Consider the following 13622-nt stretch of genomic DNA (forward strand, 5'->3'; position numbering starts at 1 on the left):
CACTCGCACACGCACACGTTCACTCACGCGCACACTCACACGTTCACTCACGCGCACACGTTCACTCACGCGCACACGTTCACTCACGCGCACATGTTCACTCACGCTCACTCACGCTCACTCACGCGCACTCACACTCACGCGCACACGTTCACTCACGCGTGTACGCACACTCACACGTGTACGCACACTCACACGCGCACACGTTCACTCACACATGCATACATGCACACGCGCACATTCACGCACGCACGCACACGCATGCACACTCGCACACGCACCTACAACAACAACCGCCATTTGCCACTAAGTGGCGGTGACGTCACCACGACGCTTGTGCCAGGCCAAGTGCACCTTGAGGCTACCACGTGAAGTGTCGAACGCCCGCTGGCAGGAGGTCACGGGGCAGACCCAGCAGGTGCCACGGGTCGACTGACCGAGACGACTGAGATGACTGGCTGATGCACCACCTGTGCCCCCTACTGTGCCAACTTGCTGTGCTTTAGCCACCCGGCACTCCGCTCGTTGTTGTGAGCGTCGCTCCTCCGCCGTCCGTTGTTGTTGGAGAGCGACTGCCTCCAATTGCCCAGTAGCAGCGTCCTTTACACGTACACATGCGTGTGTGTGTGTGCTGGCCACCCACCCCCTCGTGTGCCATGCTGGCCTTCATAGGCGAGACTCCTTAACAGCACTTGCCCCAACAGTCTGTTCAAGGCTACAGGGGGCATCTTTGTCTTTGTGGGGAGCGGTGGCTCGGCAGTTGGCGTGCCGCGCTATGAACCGGGCGACCCGAGTTAAGAGTTAAATTCCAGCGCCGATGACGATCATCTGAACCGGCTCTGGGCCTCCCCTAGGTCGACTCGACCTCGAATGAGTACCTGGCGCGGTGTGCAGTAAACATCGCCGCTGGGGAGAGACAAAGGCGGCCGGGCGCGCGCCGCTCGCTGCCGTGACCTGTGCCAACAGCGGTGGGGTGGGGGGTGTTTGTCTCCGCCAGTGTGCGTCCTGTCGCTGGGAGTCTCCGTCCTGATGCTCTTCCTCTCGGGCCTGGGCGCGCTGGCGCTGGGCCTGACGCTCGCCTTCGCTCCCATCCTGCTCCTCGCCTCGCTGCTCCTCCCGCGGTACCGTCCCAGCGCGACGACACCACCACACACGGTGGCACAGAGCCTCGCGCGCTCTCGCCCCCCCCCCCCCCCCCCCCCCCCCCCCGTGACGTGCCCCTCCACGTGACGTGCACCCCCCCCCCACCCGTGACGTGCCAAACCCCCCCCCCCCCCGTGACGTACCCCCCCCCGGAATGATGACTTGATGGTGGTGGTGATTTATGCTACTGATGATGCCGGTAACGAAAATGCCGGTGGCGACGATGCGGATTTTGATAAACCTGCTGCTGACATTGATGGTGCCGCCACTGATGCCGCAGCTGACTTTGATAATCCTACGCTGTTGCTCATGGTGAGCCTGCCGATGATGAACCTGCTGATGATGAACCTGCCGATGATGATGCCGATATTGTTGCTGTTGCTGCTGCTGTGGATGGGAGTGATGCTGCTGCCGCACGTGATGATGATGATGAGCCTGCTGATGACGACTGGTGATGATGCTGCCGATGGTTTTGCCATTGGTCCTGATGGGAGTGATGCTGCTCATGCTGACGATGACTATTCTGATGATGATGATGATGCTGGTGCTGATGGGAGTGATGGTGCTGGTGCTGATGATGATGACTATGCTGATGATGACTATGCTGATGGTGATGATGCTGTGGACGTGAGTGATGCCGCTGGTGCTGATGGGAGTGATGCTGCTCATGCTGACGATGACTATTCTGATGATGATGATGCTGGTGCTGATGGGAGTGATGGTGCTGGTGCTGATGATGATGACTATGCTGATGGTGATGATGCTGCCAATGGTTTTGCCGTTGGTGCTGATGGGAGTGATGCTGCTCATGCTGACGATGACTATGATGATGATGATGCTGGTGCTGATGGGAGTGATGGTGCTGGTGCTGATAATGATGACTATGCTGATGATGACTATGGTGATGGTGATGATGCTGTGGACGTGAGTGATGCCGCTGGTGCTGACGATGATGACTATGCTGATGATGACTATGCTGATGATGATGACTATGCTGATGATGATGACTATGCTGATGATGATGACTATGCTGATGATGATGACTATGCTGATGATGACTATGCTGATGATGATGACTATGCTGATGATGATGACTATGGTGATGATGCTGTGGACGTGAGTGATGCCGCTGGTGCTGACGATGATGACTATGCTGATGATGATGACTATGCTGATGATGCTGTGGACGTGAGTGATGCCGCTGGTGCTGACGATGGCGCCCGCCGTGCCCACAGGGACTCCGCGGGCGAAGGTCGCCCGCCGGCAAGGCTGACGGACGGAGGCCACGGCCACTCGCCCCCCCGCAACTACGCGCGGAGAAACTCGCTCAATTGAAGCCCCCCCCCCCCTACCGCGTGCACACGTGTGTGTGTGTGTGTCAGGGTGAGTATGTGTGTCAGGGTGAGTGTGTGCAAGTCTGTGTGTGCGTGTCGGGGTGAGTGTGTGTGAGTCTGTGTGTGTGGGGGTGAGTGTGTCCTGTGTGTGTGTGTGAGTCTGTGTGTCCTGTGTGTGTCAGGGTGAGTGTGTACGAGTGATTCTGGTCTGTGTGTCATGGTGAGTGTGTGTGTGTCAATCTATGTGGGGGTGGGGGTGTGTGTGTGTGAATGTGTGTGAGGGTGGGGGTGTGTGTGTGTGAATCTGTGTGAGGGTGGGGGTGTCAGAACCACGCACGGTTGGCTATGAACGGTGCGAAAGAAGTTCTACATAGATATATATATACTCATCCACCCCCACCCCCTTGTGTGCCATGCCGTCCTTCACAGGTGCTGCTCGCTAACAGCACTTGCCCCAACAGTCTTTTTAGGCCAAAACGGGAAATCTTTATTTTTGTAAGTGTGCGAGTCTGTGGGTCGGGGTGCACGTGCCACTGTGTGTGTTAGTTTGTGTCGGGGGTTCGTGTCATTGTCTGTGTGTGTCAGGGTGAGTGGGTGAGTGTCACTGTATTTGTGCGTGTCTATGCATCAGTGTGTGTGTCGCACCAACCCCTCGTGTGCCGTGCCAGCCTTAATAGATGCTCGCTTTACAGCAGTTGCCACAATAGCCTGTGCAGGCTATGCAGAGAATCTTGTTTTGTGTGTGTGTATATGTGCCTCTTTGAGTTGAGTGTACGCGTGGGGGTGCATACGTATCTGTATGTTTATATGTGCGTCTGGATTCACGTTACATTTATACCTAACAATTTACACCAAAAATTATATTTTTTGATATTCAAAATGTTACACGCCATTAAAATGTACTTTTATTTAACCAGATGAACTCGTTAACTCCCAAAAAATGTCTCTCAATTGCCAGGCAAGGGCCCATTGAGATTCACTGTCTCTTGCAATTTTCCGTCCTTTGTTTAACCGAGTGAGTCCCCGTTGAGATCCGGAACGCCGTGTCAAGGTGCCTGAACTGATACAGGGACTCCTCTACTCACAAACGAGTTCAGTTCCCCAGAGGCCTGTTCGCAAGTCGATTTGTTCGCAAGTTCAACTTTGCTCCCGTCGATTCCAAACGCGTTGTACGGCGTGTACACTAAACACGGGGAGTGGCTTTAAAAGTTGTATAATAACCTGCAGATGTAGCTACCGCTGTTTCTTCACATTCTGTAGATGTAGATGCCACTGGTTCTGCAGGTGTAGATACCACTGGTTCTTCACGTTCTGCAGATGTAGATGCCACTGGTTCTTCACCTTCTGCAGATGTAGATGCCACTGGTTCTTCACGTTCTACAGATGTAGATGCCACTGGTTCTTCACGTTCTGCAGATGTAGATGCCGCTGGTTCTTCACGTTCTGCAGATGTAGATGCCGCTGGTTCTTCACGTTCTGCAGATGTAGATGCCACTGGTTCTTCACGTTCTGCAGATGTAGATGCCACTGATTCTTCACGTTCTGCAGATGTAGATGCCACTGGTTCTTCACCTTCTGCAGATGTAGATGCCACTGGTTCTTCACGTTCTGCAGATGTAGATGCCGCTGGTTCTTCACGTTCTGCAGATGTAGATGCCACTGGTTCTTCACGTTCTGTAGATGTAGATGCCACTGTTCTTCACATTCTGTAGATGTAGATGCCACTGGTTCTTCACATTCTGCATGTGTAGATCCCACCGGAAGCAGACGATGTGGCCATATGCTTTTTGTCGTTTACTCAATTGTGATAATGCCATTTCACATTACAAATGCTGATGGGAAGTGTCTTTGTCAGCCGTGGAGTGGTGGAGGTGATGATGATGCTGTTGCTAGTGGTGGTTGTGATGATGAACCAGCAGTGTTCTTAACAGCTCGGCTTCTTCGCCACCGTTTTGTTAAGTGGAATGGCCGCACGCGGCTTCGAGGTCACGTGGGTGGATGTTGACAGGCCCTCGGAATCATCGCGCGGCACTGGTGGTCGCTCGCGACGAGCCTTTGTCCACAGCTGGGCAACTGGTTGCACGATCGGGATCTTGGATTGTGCGGGGGGGGGGGGGAGCCTCGCCCTTGCGAGGTAGTTCTGTGGCATCTACTTTCACGGGGCCGTCGTCCGCTATTTTGTCGTCATTCTCTTGCGACGCGATGCTCAATGGCGCAACGGGGATATCGAGGAAGAACGCTTTCGAGCCTTGGTGGCGGAGGATGCTCTGTGTGTTTGCACCCAACACGAACACACACCTCTATGCCCACACTTGTGCATACACACACACGCACGAGCACCGAACACATTTGTCCGTGGATACCAAATATGCACACGCACACACTTTGCCATGTTCGTGCACTTGAGCGTAGCTGTGGCACAGCGGTTAGAGCACTGCACTACGAACCCAGCCATCTCGCCCGGTATGCAGGAGGTCGAGGTGTTCAATCCCGACCCTGACGATGCCCGCTGCTGTATATTTGGAGTTTGCGTGTCTCTCTCTCCGTGGACGCGTGGATTTTTCTCCGGGTCCTCCAATTTTTTTCCCCCTCCACATTTACAACCGACACACGTTTTTGGCCGTCTGTAAATTTCCACGCGTCAGGCCACTGAGCCGAGCTGTCGTCTGTGACCACCAGGTCGCTTCTGAAAGAGAGCTACATCGCTCAATGGGTCCTTTAGTAGTTTAGTTTAAGGAAACAAAATCAGTTCTGCATCTCCCGGCCACGGCTAACGTGGCCGGGAGATGCCTGAATCACTCATCAACCCTGCCGCGACCCAGTTTGGTGAAGTATGGCCAAAACAACCCCCCCCCCCCCCCCCGTGACCGAAAGTTGTGCGGAGGTCGACATTGTTACTGTTGGCGAGCGCCTATTTAGGTCTGCACAAAGGGGGGGTGGTGTGGGCAGCGCCATGCCCGGCCGCCTTTGTCCATCGCTGTCAACCCCTTGTCAGTGCCCCAACCTCATTACAGACCAATTCAGACATTGTTGGTCACCCCCGTGCCCCTTATAATCTCAACGTTCATCCTACAAAGTCACATTTCAAAGGGAGATACGCAAACAAATAGACGCTTTTTAGTTTTGTTGCCCGTATTGAAACGGCTGTACGCCATATGGACCCGAAAACTCAATTCCCCTGCACAAGAATACGGGCTGAACCGTGTACGGGTTGGCACGGTATTTTTGGGTCTCCATGGCCGATGTCTATGCAAACTGTACCGGGATACTTATTTAAGGCCGAGTTGACTTAGAGGAAGCCCAGGCCCAGCTTCAGATAGTGTGTCTGCACGAGAGGAGTTTCGGTTACATCTTAATCAGATTCACGACAATTTCGGATCATTTTCACATTATGTGCGAATGTGAAACCTCCTCCTGCGGACACAAAAGTAGTATAACGTGATATAAGGCGTCCTCATTTTTGGCGGGAAAACTGGTGGTCACAACGTGTAAGCGTTGTCGCTTCAGGCGACGTAATATTTTTGCCGTCCATTCACAAAAAAACACCTACACACACACCCCCACCTACACACACCTATATACACACACACCTATACACACACACCTACACACACCCCCACCTACACACACCCCCACCTACACACACACCCACCTACACACACATCCACCTACACACACACCACACACACACCCCCACTGACACACACACCCCCACCTACACACACACACCCCCACGTACACACGCACCCCCACCTACACACAGACGCACACACCTACACACACACACCCCCACCTACACACACACACCCCCACCTACACACGCACCCCCACCTACACACAGACGCACACACCTACACACACACAGTATGTCACTTGTCAGTGGTTGTGTCCTCCATGTGGGCGTGGTGTTCTTTGTGTCCTTGAGATTAAATGCACAGGCTGCTTCACTTGCTCTGTGTTCACGCAAGCGTCTCTCTTTACATCGCGGGGCCGTCTGTGGCGCTATCAAAATACGACAAAATAAGAATGTGTTTTTTACCTTTTCTGGCAATTAAACAGGAGTTGTGTGAAGATGTTCAAACACCAAATAGGCAATCAAGTTCTGCATTAACCACGCAGTCTTTGTGAACATGCAAATAAACTGATAATAGAGGGTGCTTCAAAAATATGTTAACACTGACATGGGACTATCGTTTTTAAGGGAAAATAACGGATAATACACTATAACATGATAACAAATGTAATGTTAATAGCTTCAAAACGTCAAATAATCTCCACTTATTCGCCATCATTGTCAACGCGTGCCTGGAATCTTCTCTGTGTCGTCTCCAGAGCCCGGAGGCAGCTCGTTGTTTTAAGGGCCCTGGAAATTCATTTCCACTGGTGGTGACACGAGGCCATGAAGAAGACTGTCACTGGTGTAGACCAATTCGTTTCAAAGAATGCATAGCATACAGGGTGTTTGAAAAATAACATTCCTGCGGAGGGAGCTGGTAGGAACGTTGGGTTGCTCGGTCAATGACCAGGGTCAACGACGGCGTGGTGTATTCCGCAAATATGCCCGACTGTGCGGGCGGGCACAAGCCGGCGTGAGTAGGTTAAACGTTGAGTTTTATAAGGGCACCACGGGGGTGATCAGCCCCTCCCCACCCAGCCCCACCCCTCCCACCCAGCCCCACCCAGCCCCGCCCCACCCAGCCCCTCCCCACCCCCCACCCAGCCCCACCCTCCCCACCCAGCCCCTCCCCATCCAGCCCCACCCTCCCCACCCAGCCCCTCCCTCCCCACCCAGCCCCTCCCTGCACGACTGACACAATAATCCCCTGTGGGCTGGTGTAACCAGGAGGTTCCTACCAGTATTAGTAGTACTGCTTTGAAATTGGGCAAATCTTTTTGAAACTCCCTGTATAATTATCAGATTGTGTTTGCATGTTCACCACAAGCACTCTGTGTGGTTAATGCAGTAACTTGATGCCTTGCATAATATGTCTATTTGGTGTTTGAACATCTTAATAAAGCTTCTGTTTTATTGCCAGAGAGGGTATTAACCGTTAACCACACACAGTGCTTGCGGCGAACATGCAAACAGACACGCTTTGATAATCTGTGATGCATTGTTTTTTTAAACTGGTTGGCCTACGACAGAGAGAGCCTTCTGTATGGCCTTAGGGCCGTCCATAAATGACGTCACGCACCTGGGGGGGGGGGGGTCAGACATTTGTGACGAGGGGGGGGTGGTGAGAAATGTGACGTCACATAAAAATGCGCAACTTTAAATAAATATAGACAACACGTTCTACTTAATTAAATATACTTTTTAGTAAATGTTTTCTCCTACAACATCAGAGTGCAGCGCCACATTAAATACGCACTACAGTGACAATGGTTTACAGAGATTTGAAGCATGTTTTATTTTAAAAATGGAAATATGTTTTTTGGGGGGGGGCAGAGCTTTGTGACGTCATATTTGAGGGGGGGGGGGGGGTCTGACGTTTTGTGATGCCGTGTGACGAGGGGGAGGGGGAAAAAATCGTCCAAAATCGCGTGACGTCATTTATGGACGGCCCCCGAGTCTCACCACCAGTGTGAGAGCAGAGGACACATTGTCCTGTGGAGGGAGCTGGTAGGAACGTTGCGTTGCTCGGTCAATGGCCAGGGTCAACGGCGGCGTGGTGTATGCCCGACTGAGGGCGGGCACAAGCCGGCGTGAGTAGGTTAAACGTTGAGTTTTATAAGGGCACCACGGGGTGACCAGCCCCTCCCCACCCAGCCCCACCCCTCCCACCCCCCACCCAGCCCCACCCCTCCCACCCAGCCCCTCCCTCCCCACCCAGCCCCTCCCTGCACGACGGACACAATAATCCCCTGTGGGCTGGTGTAACCAGGAGGTTTCTACCAGTATAAACCCTTCTCTCTACGCTGCACATCACGCAACCAGGGCTCAAACACAGACCTCGGCAGCGCCGGATTAAGCTCGTGCGAGGCCTGTCGCATGTGTCATTAAGGGGCCCTAAATAAAATAAAAATATTAAAACACTTTTTTACTTGCATAGTAAAGTAATTGTAATTTTCATTTGCTATACAGCCAGATAATACGACAAGTTGCTAACCTAAAACACCCGGTCGTTCGTAAAAGTTGAAGGTGGTATAGTACTATAGTAATAGAGCAAGCGCAGAATCACTGAACCGGAATTGATAGCTTGAAAGTATTTAGCGCGGGCCCTTGAAAGTGCGGGGCCCGTAGCTACTACACATGTAGCTACTACACACGTAGTAGCTACACGTGTAGTAGCTACTACACGTGCAGCTACTACACGTGCAGCTACTACACGTGCAGCTACTACACGTGTAGCTACTACACGTGCAGCTACTACACGTGTAGCTACTGCACGTGCAGCTACTACACGTGTAGCTACTACTACACATGTAGCTACTACACGTGCGGCTACTACTACACGTGCAGCTACTACACGTGTAGCTACTTTTGCCACTAGGATCATCCGGCACGACCTCAGACGAGGCTGGCTGCGTCTCTTCAAAGTGGATGTAGTCCCCAGAGACTCCGAGACGCTGCTGAGCCGCCGCCGCCGTTTGAAGGAGGCGAGTTTGAATCCAAGTTTTTTTTTTTGGTTTTACGTCCGCTAATTTAAACCGACTTCTCAGGGTTCGTGAGTTGTTGATGGGACTCAGAGAATCGCATCAAGACTCGCTCCGCGCCCAATTTTTGCCCCCCTCTCTATCCCAGCACCGAGTTTAAATAGCGGCTTTAAATGTCACGCGACGATTACTAACTGCGCTCCGATATGCAGAGTGGGTGACGAAGTCAACTTAACACGTTTGCAGGCTTTCGCGACCAATATTATTCATAATAAAGGTTGTTGGGTTCGATCACGTAAGGAGAAATGTGTCGAAACCCTCCACCACCCGACACCGCTGATTAGTAAGGGTGGCGAATTGCTGCCTTCTGCTGCGATAGCACAAGCGGGTAGCATTGTGGAACAAGGACAGTAACAGTATATTATTGATTTGAAGCTTTCGTGACTGCAGGAATCCATACTCTTTGGTTCTTTCGGTAAAGTCACGTAGGTCGAAACATAATAGATCACGACGTTTCGGGCGCAACACCACAAGCAATCGTCATCAACCACAGCAAGAATAAAACTGCTGAAGTGAGCAGTTCTTTTTCTTGCTCGGCAGTTTTTTCATGCTGTTGATGTCTTACCTGATGACGATTGCTTGTGTTGCGATCGAAACGTCGTGATCTATTATTTTTCTACCTACGTGACTTTACCGAAAGAACCGAAGAGTATAGTTACAGTATATATCGGTCAAAATATTTCTACTGGAGGAATTCGTTCAGCTATAAAACTCTCTTTTTTTCACAAGTGCCCAGTGTCTTCCACGTGGCCATGTTGAAACCCTGTGAGAGAGGCTGAGTCGACCTAGGGGAGGCCCAGGTTGGGATTATCGCTACTGGTGTTGGTCGTGAGCAGGAATCGAATTCCACTTTACGTATGCTGCATTTATTTCGCACCATACGTAGCTAACCAGCGCTTGTGCCAGGCTAGGTGCACCTTGAGGCCACGTGATGTGTGTAAATCTCGCTGCTGGCAGGACAGGGGATGCAGACTCCAGGTGCCGTGGGTCGGCTGCCTGAGATGACCGGCACACCCAGGTTCTTTATGAATGTTAGCGAGGTTCACAAAGGTTGTATTCAGAAAACGTGAGATCGTGGGTTTCGGTCCCGGGGTCTGGGTCTCTCTCACTGTGGGAGGTCACGACGGAGGTCACACCGTGGGAGGTCACACCGTGGGAGGTCACACTGTGGGAGGTCACAACGAAGGTCACACCGTGGGAGGTCACACCGTGAGAGGTCACACCGTGGGAGGTCACACCGTGAGAGGTCACACCGTGGGAGGTCACAACGGAGGTCACCATGGGAGGTCACATCGTGAGAGGTCATACTGTGGGAGGTCACACTGGGAGGTCACAATGGGAGGTCACCGTGGGAGGTCACCATGGGAGGTCACAACGACGGTCACACCGTGGGAGGTCACCATGGGAGGTCACAACGACGGTCACACCGTGGGAGGTCACAACGGCCGTGTTGGAGACACGTGGCCACCGCCGCTAAGAAACTCGTCTGTGGTCGTCTCACCAAAGATGCTCACCAGGGCCGTGTCAGAGACTTCAACGTGGCATTTGCGCGTCTCTCTCTCTCGCACCCTGGGGAGAGGGGAGGTCAATAATGGCCATGTCGGAGACACGGAGCCCAGCGCTGCTAAGGCTGTGCCCTCCTGCGCCGTGTGAATGCCATGTATGCGTGGGTGTCAGGTTCCGCTGATGTTGGAGGCTGGGAGAGGGCGGCGGCGGCGGCGGCGGCAGCGGTGGTGTCGGGGGTGTCCGGTTCCAGCCAGGGGAGCGTGTACATGTGTGTGTGTGTACGTGTGTGTGTACATGGGTGTGTGGGGGGAGCGGTGGTGTAGTAGCGATTAGCGCGCCGCGCTACGAACCCGGCGGCCCGAGATCGATTCCCGCTCACGGCACAATACCGGTGGCGATGTTGACTACCTCGCCTGGTAATACAGGAGGTCGTGGGTTCAATCCCGACCCTGACGCCTGCTTTAAATTTGGAGTCTGCGTCTCTCTCTCTCTCTCTCATAATCATCACGGTGGCTATGAGATGTTGACTACCTCGCCTGGTATACAGGAGGTCGTGGGTTCAATCCCGACTCTGACGCCTGCTGCTGTATATTTGGGGTTTGCGTGTCTCTCCCTCATCATCATAATCACGGTGGCTATGAGATGTTAACTACCTCGCCTGGTATACAGGAGGTCGTGGGTTCAATCCCGACCCTGACGATACCTGCTGTATATTTGGAGTGTGCGTGTCTCTCTCATCATCATCACTGTGGCTATGAGATGTTAACTACCTCGCCTGGTATACAGGAGGTCGTGGGTTCAATCCCGACCCTGACGATGCCTGCTGTACATTTGGAGTCTGAATCTCTCTCGAGGCCACTTTGTTGAGCTGCTATCATTTGTGCTCCAGGTCGCTTCTGAAAATGAGCTCCATCGCTCAGTGGGCCTTACCTGGTAAAAAAAATTAAAATTGTTAAAATACCGTCGTTTTTTATTGAAACCAGGTGAGTGCCATTTGATTTCCTTTGTCGTTTGAGATTGATGTCATTTTATTGTAACCGGTTGAGAGTCCACTGAGATTTTCTCGCCACGGACTTTCCTTGAGATTGTCTCTTGCGATTGACGTTCCCGACTCAATCTTACCTTGTATCTTGAAGACATTTCTGTAGCGCCTCATTCGAAGGCGCTTTACACAGAATGGACAATGCTACAACGTACGAATGTAATGGTGGAGATCAGGTGAGTGAAATACAGGGTGCTTCAGACAAATGTTAACACTTATATGGGACTCTCGTTTTTAATGGAAAAAGAACGGGTAATACGCTGTATATCTTGGTTCTATCGGCAAAGTCACGTAGATAGAAAACTAAACAAAAAACATTTTAAATGAAATATTAAAATAATTTTAAAAAATTGAACGTAGTAAAAAAATAGTGAAATAAAATTAATTGTATATTACTAATTTTTTATTGTGTTTCTTTTGCTTTTATTATTTTCAATGTATTATTTGTTATTATTTAAATTTTTCATTTTAATTTTTTTTCTATCTACGTGACTTTACCGAAAGAACCAAGAATATGAATTCCTGCAGTCACGAAAGTTTTAAGTCAGGGTAATACGCTGTCAACATGATAACAAATGTGATGTAAATAGTTTCAAAAAGTCAAAGAGTCTCCCACTTGTTCGCCATCGATGTCAATCTTCTCCAGGTGGTCTCCAGCGCCTAGAGGCGCCACATTTCTCATGGTTATTGTTGCAAATTGTTACGAAATTTTAAGCATCCTGTAGATGAGAGGAAGCAATGGGGGCGAATCTGTGATGCGTTAATTGGGTGGATAGTAGCAAAAGTATCAAATGCTACGGGCCCCGCACTTTCAAGAGCCCCGCGCTAAATGCTTGCCAGCTATCAATTCCGGTTCAGTGATTCTGCACTTGCTCTATTACTATAGTACTATACCGCCTTCAACTCTTATGAACGACTGTGTGTATGAGGTTAGCGATTTGTCGTATTATCTGGCTGTATAGCAAATGAAAAAGATACAATTCCTTTACTATGCAAGTTAAACATGTATGTGTTTGAATATTTACGTATATTTTTTTAGTGAGGGCCCCTTTGTAACGTATGCTACAGGCCCCGCACTGGCTTCATTCGGCACTGGCTTAAACCCCTCGCTTCGAATTACGAACATCGGGGAGATGCCCCGGGCGGTGTTTTTGCCGTGCCGAGTGGCTCGGCTCGAGGCGGATCGCGCCGCCTGCTGGCAGAAACAGCCCCATGGGGCTCTTTAATGACTTGCTCATTGTGATGTTACATTGACATGCATTGTGGGTCTACAAGGACTTCATACAGTGACGTTACATTGACATGCATTGTGGGTCTACAAGGACTTCATACAGTGACGTTACATTGACATGCATTGTGGGTCTTCAATGACTTCATACAGTGATGTTACATTGACATGCATTGTGGATCTTCAAGGACTTCATACAGTGATGTTACATTGACATGCATTGTGGGTCTACAAGGACTTGCTCACAGTGACGTTACATTGACATGCATTGTGGATCATCAAGGACTGCTTACAGTGATGTTACATTGACATGCATTGTGTATGTACAAGGACTTGCTCACAGTGATGTTACATTGACATGCATTGTGGGTCTACAAGGACTTGCTTACAGTGATGTTACATTGACATGCATTGTGGATCTTCAAGGACTTCATACAGTGATGTTACATTGACATGCATTGTGTATCATTAAGGACTTCATACAGTGACGTTACATTGACATGCATTGTGGGTCTACAAGTACTTGCTCACAGTGACGTTACATTGACATGCATTGTGGGTCTACAAGGACTTCATACAGTGACGTTACATTGACATGCATTGTGGGTCTACAAGCACTTCATACAGTGATGTTACATTGACATGCATTGTGGATCTACAAGGACTTCATACAGTGATGTTACATTGACATGCATTGTGGATCTACGAGGAC

At 50.8% G+C, this 13622-nt stretch overlaps 2 protein-coding genes across 2 annotated transcripts in view; one reads left to right on the top strand and one right to left on the bottom strand.

Annotated features, from left to right (window-relative positions):
* The window catches only part of LDAF1 (lipid droplet assembly factor 1), a 15315-nt gene extending 8891 nt beyond the window's left edge, over positions 1–6424 (top strand). The window contains exons 4-5 of the mRNA XM_078880755.1: positions 998–1121; positions 2379–6424. Of these exons, the coding sequence (XP_078736881.1) occupies positions 998–1121; positions 2379–2478 (224 nt within the window). The 3' untranslated portion in view covers positions 2479–6424. The remainder of the gene's footprint in view (positions 1–997; positions 1122–2378) is intronic.
* TBC1D24 (TBC1 domain family member 24) overlaps positions 1–13622 on the bottom strand; it is a 525632-nt gene that overhangs the window by 17325 nt on the left and 494685 nt on the right. The gene's annotated exons all lie outside the window — the stretch shown is intronic.

This window comes from Lampetra fluviatilis, chromosome 58 (genome assembly GCF_964198595.1).
Source record: "Lampetra fluviatilis chromosome 58, kcLamFluv1.1, whole genome shotgun sequence".
Classification (NCBI taxonomy): Eukaryota; Metazoa; Chordata; class Hyperoartia; order Petromyzontiformes; family Petromyzontidae; genus Lampetra; species Lampetra fluviatilis.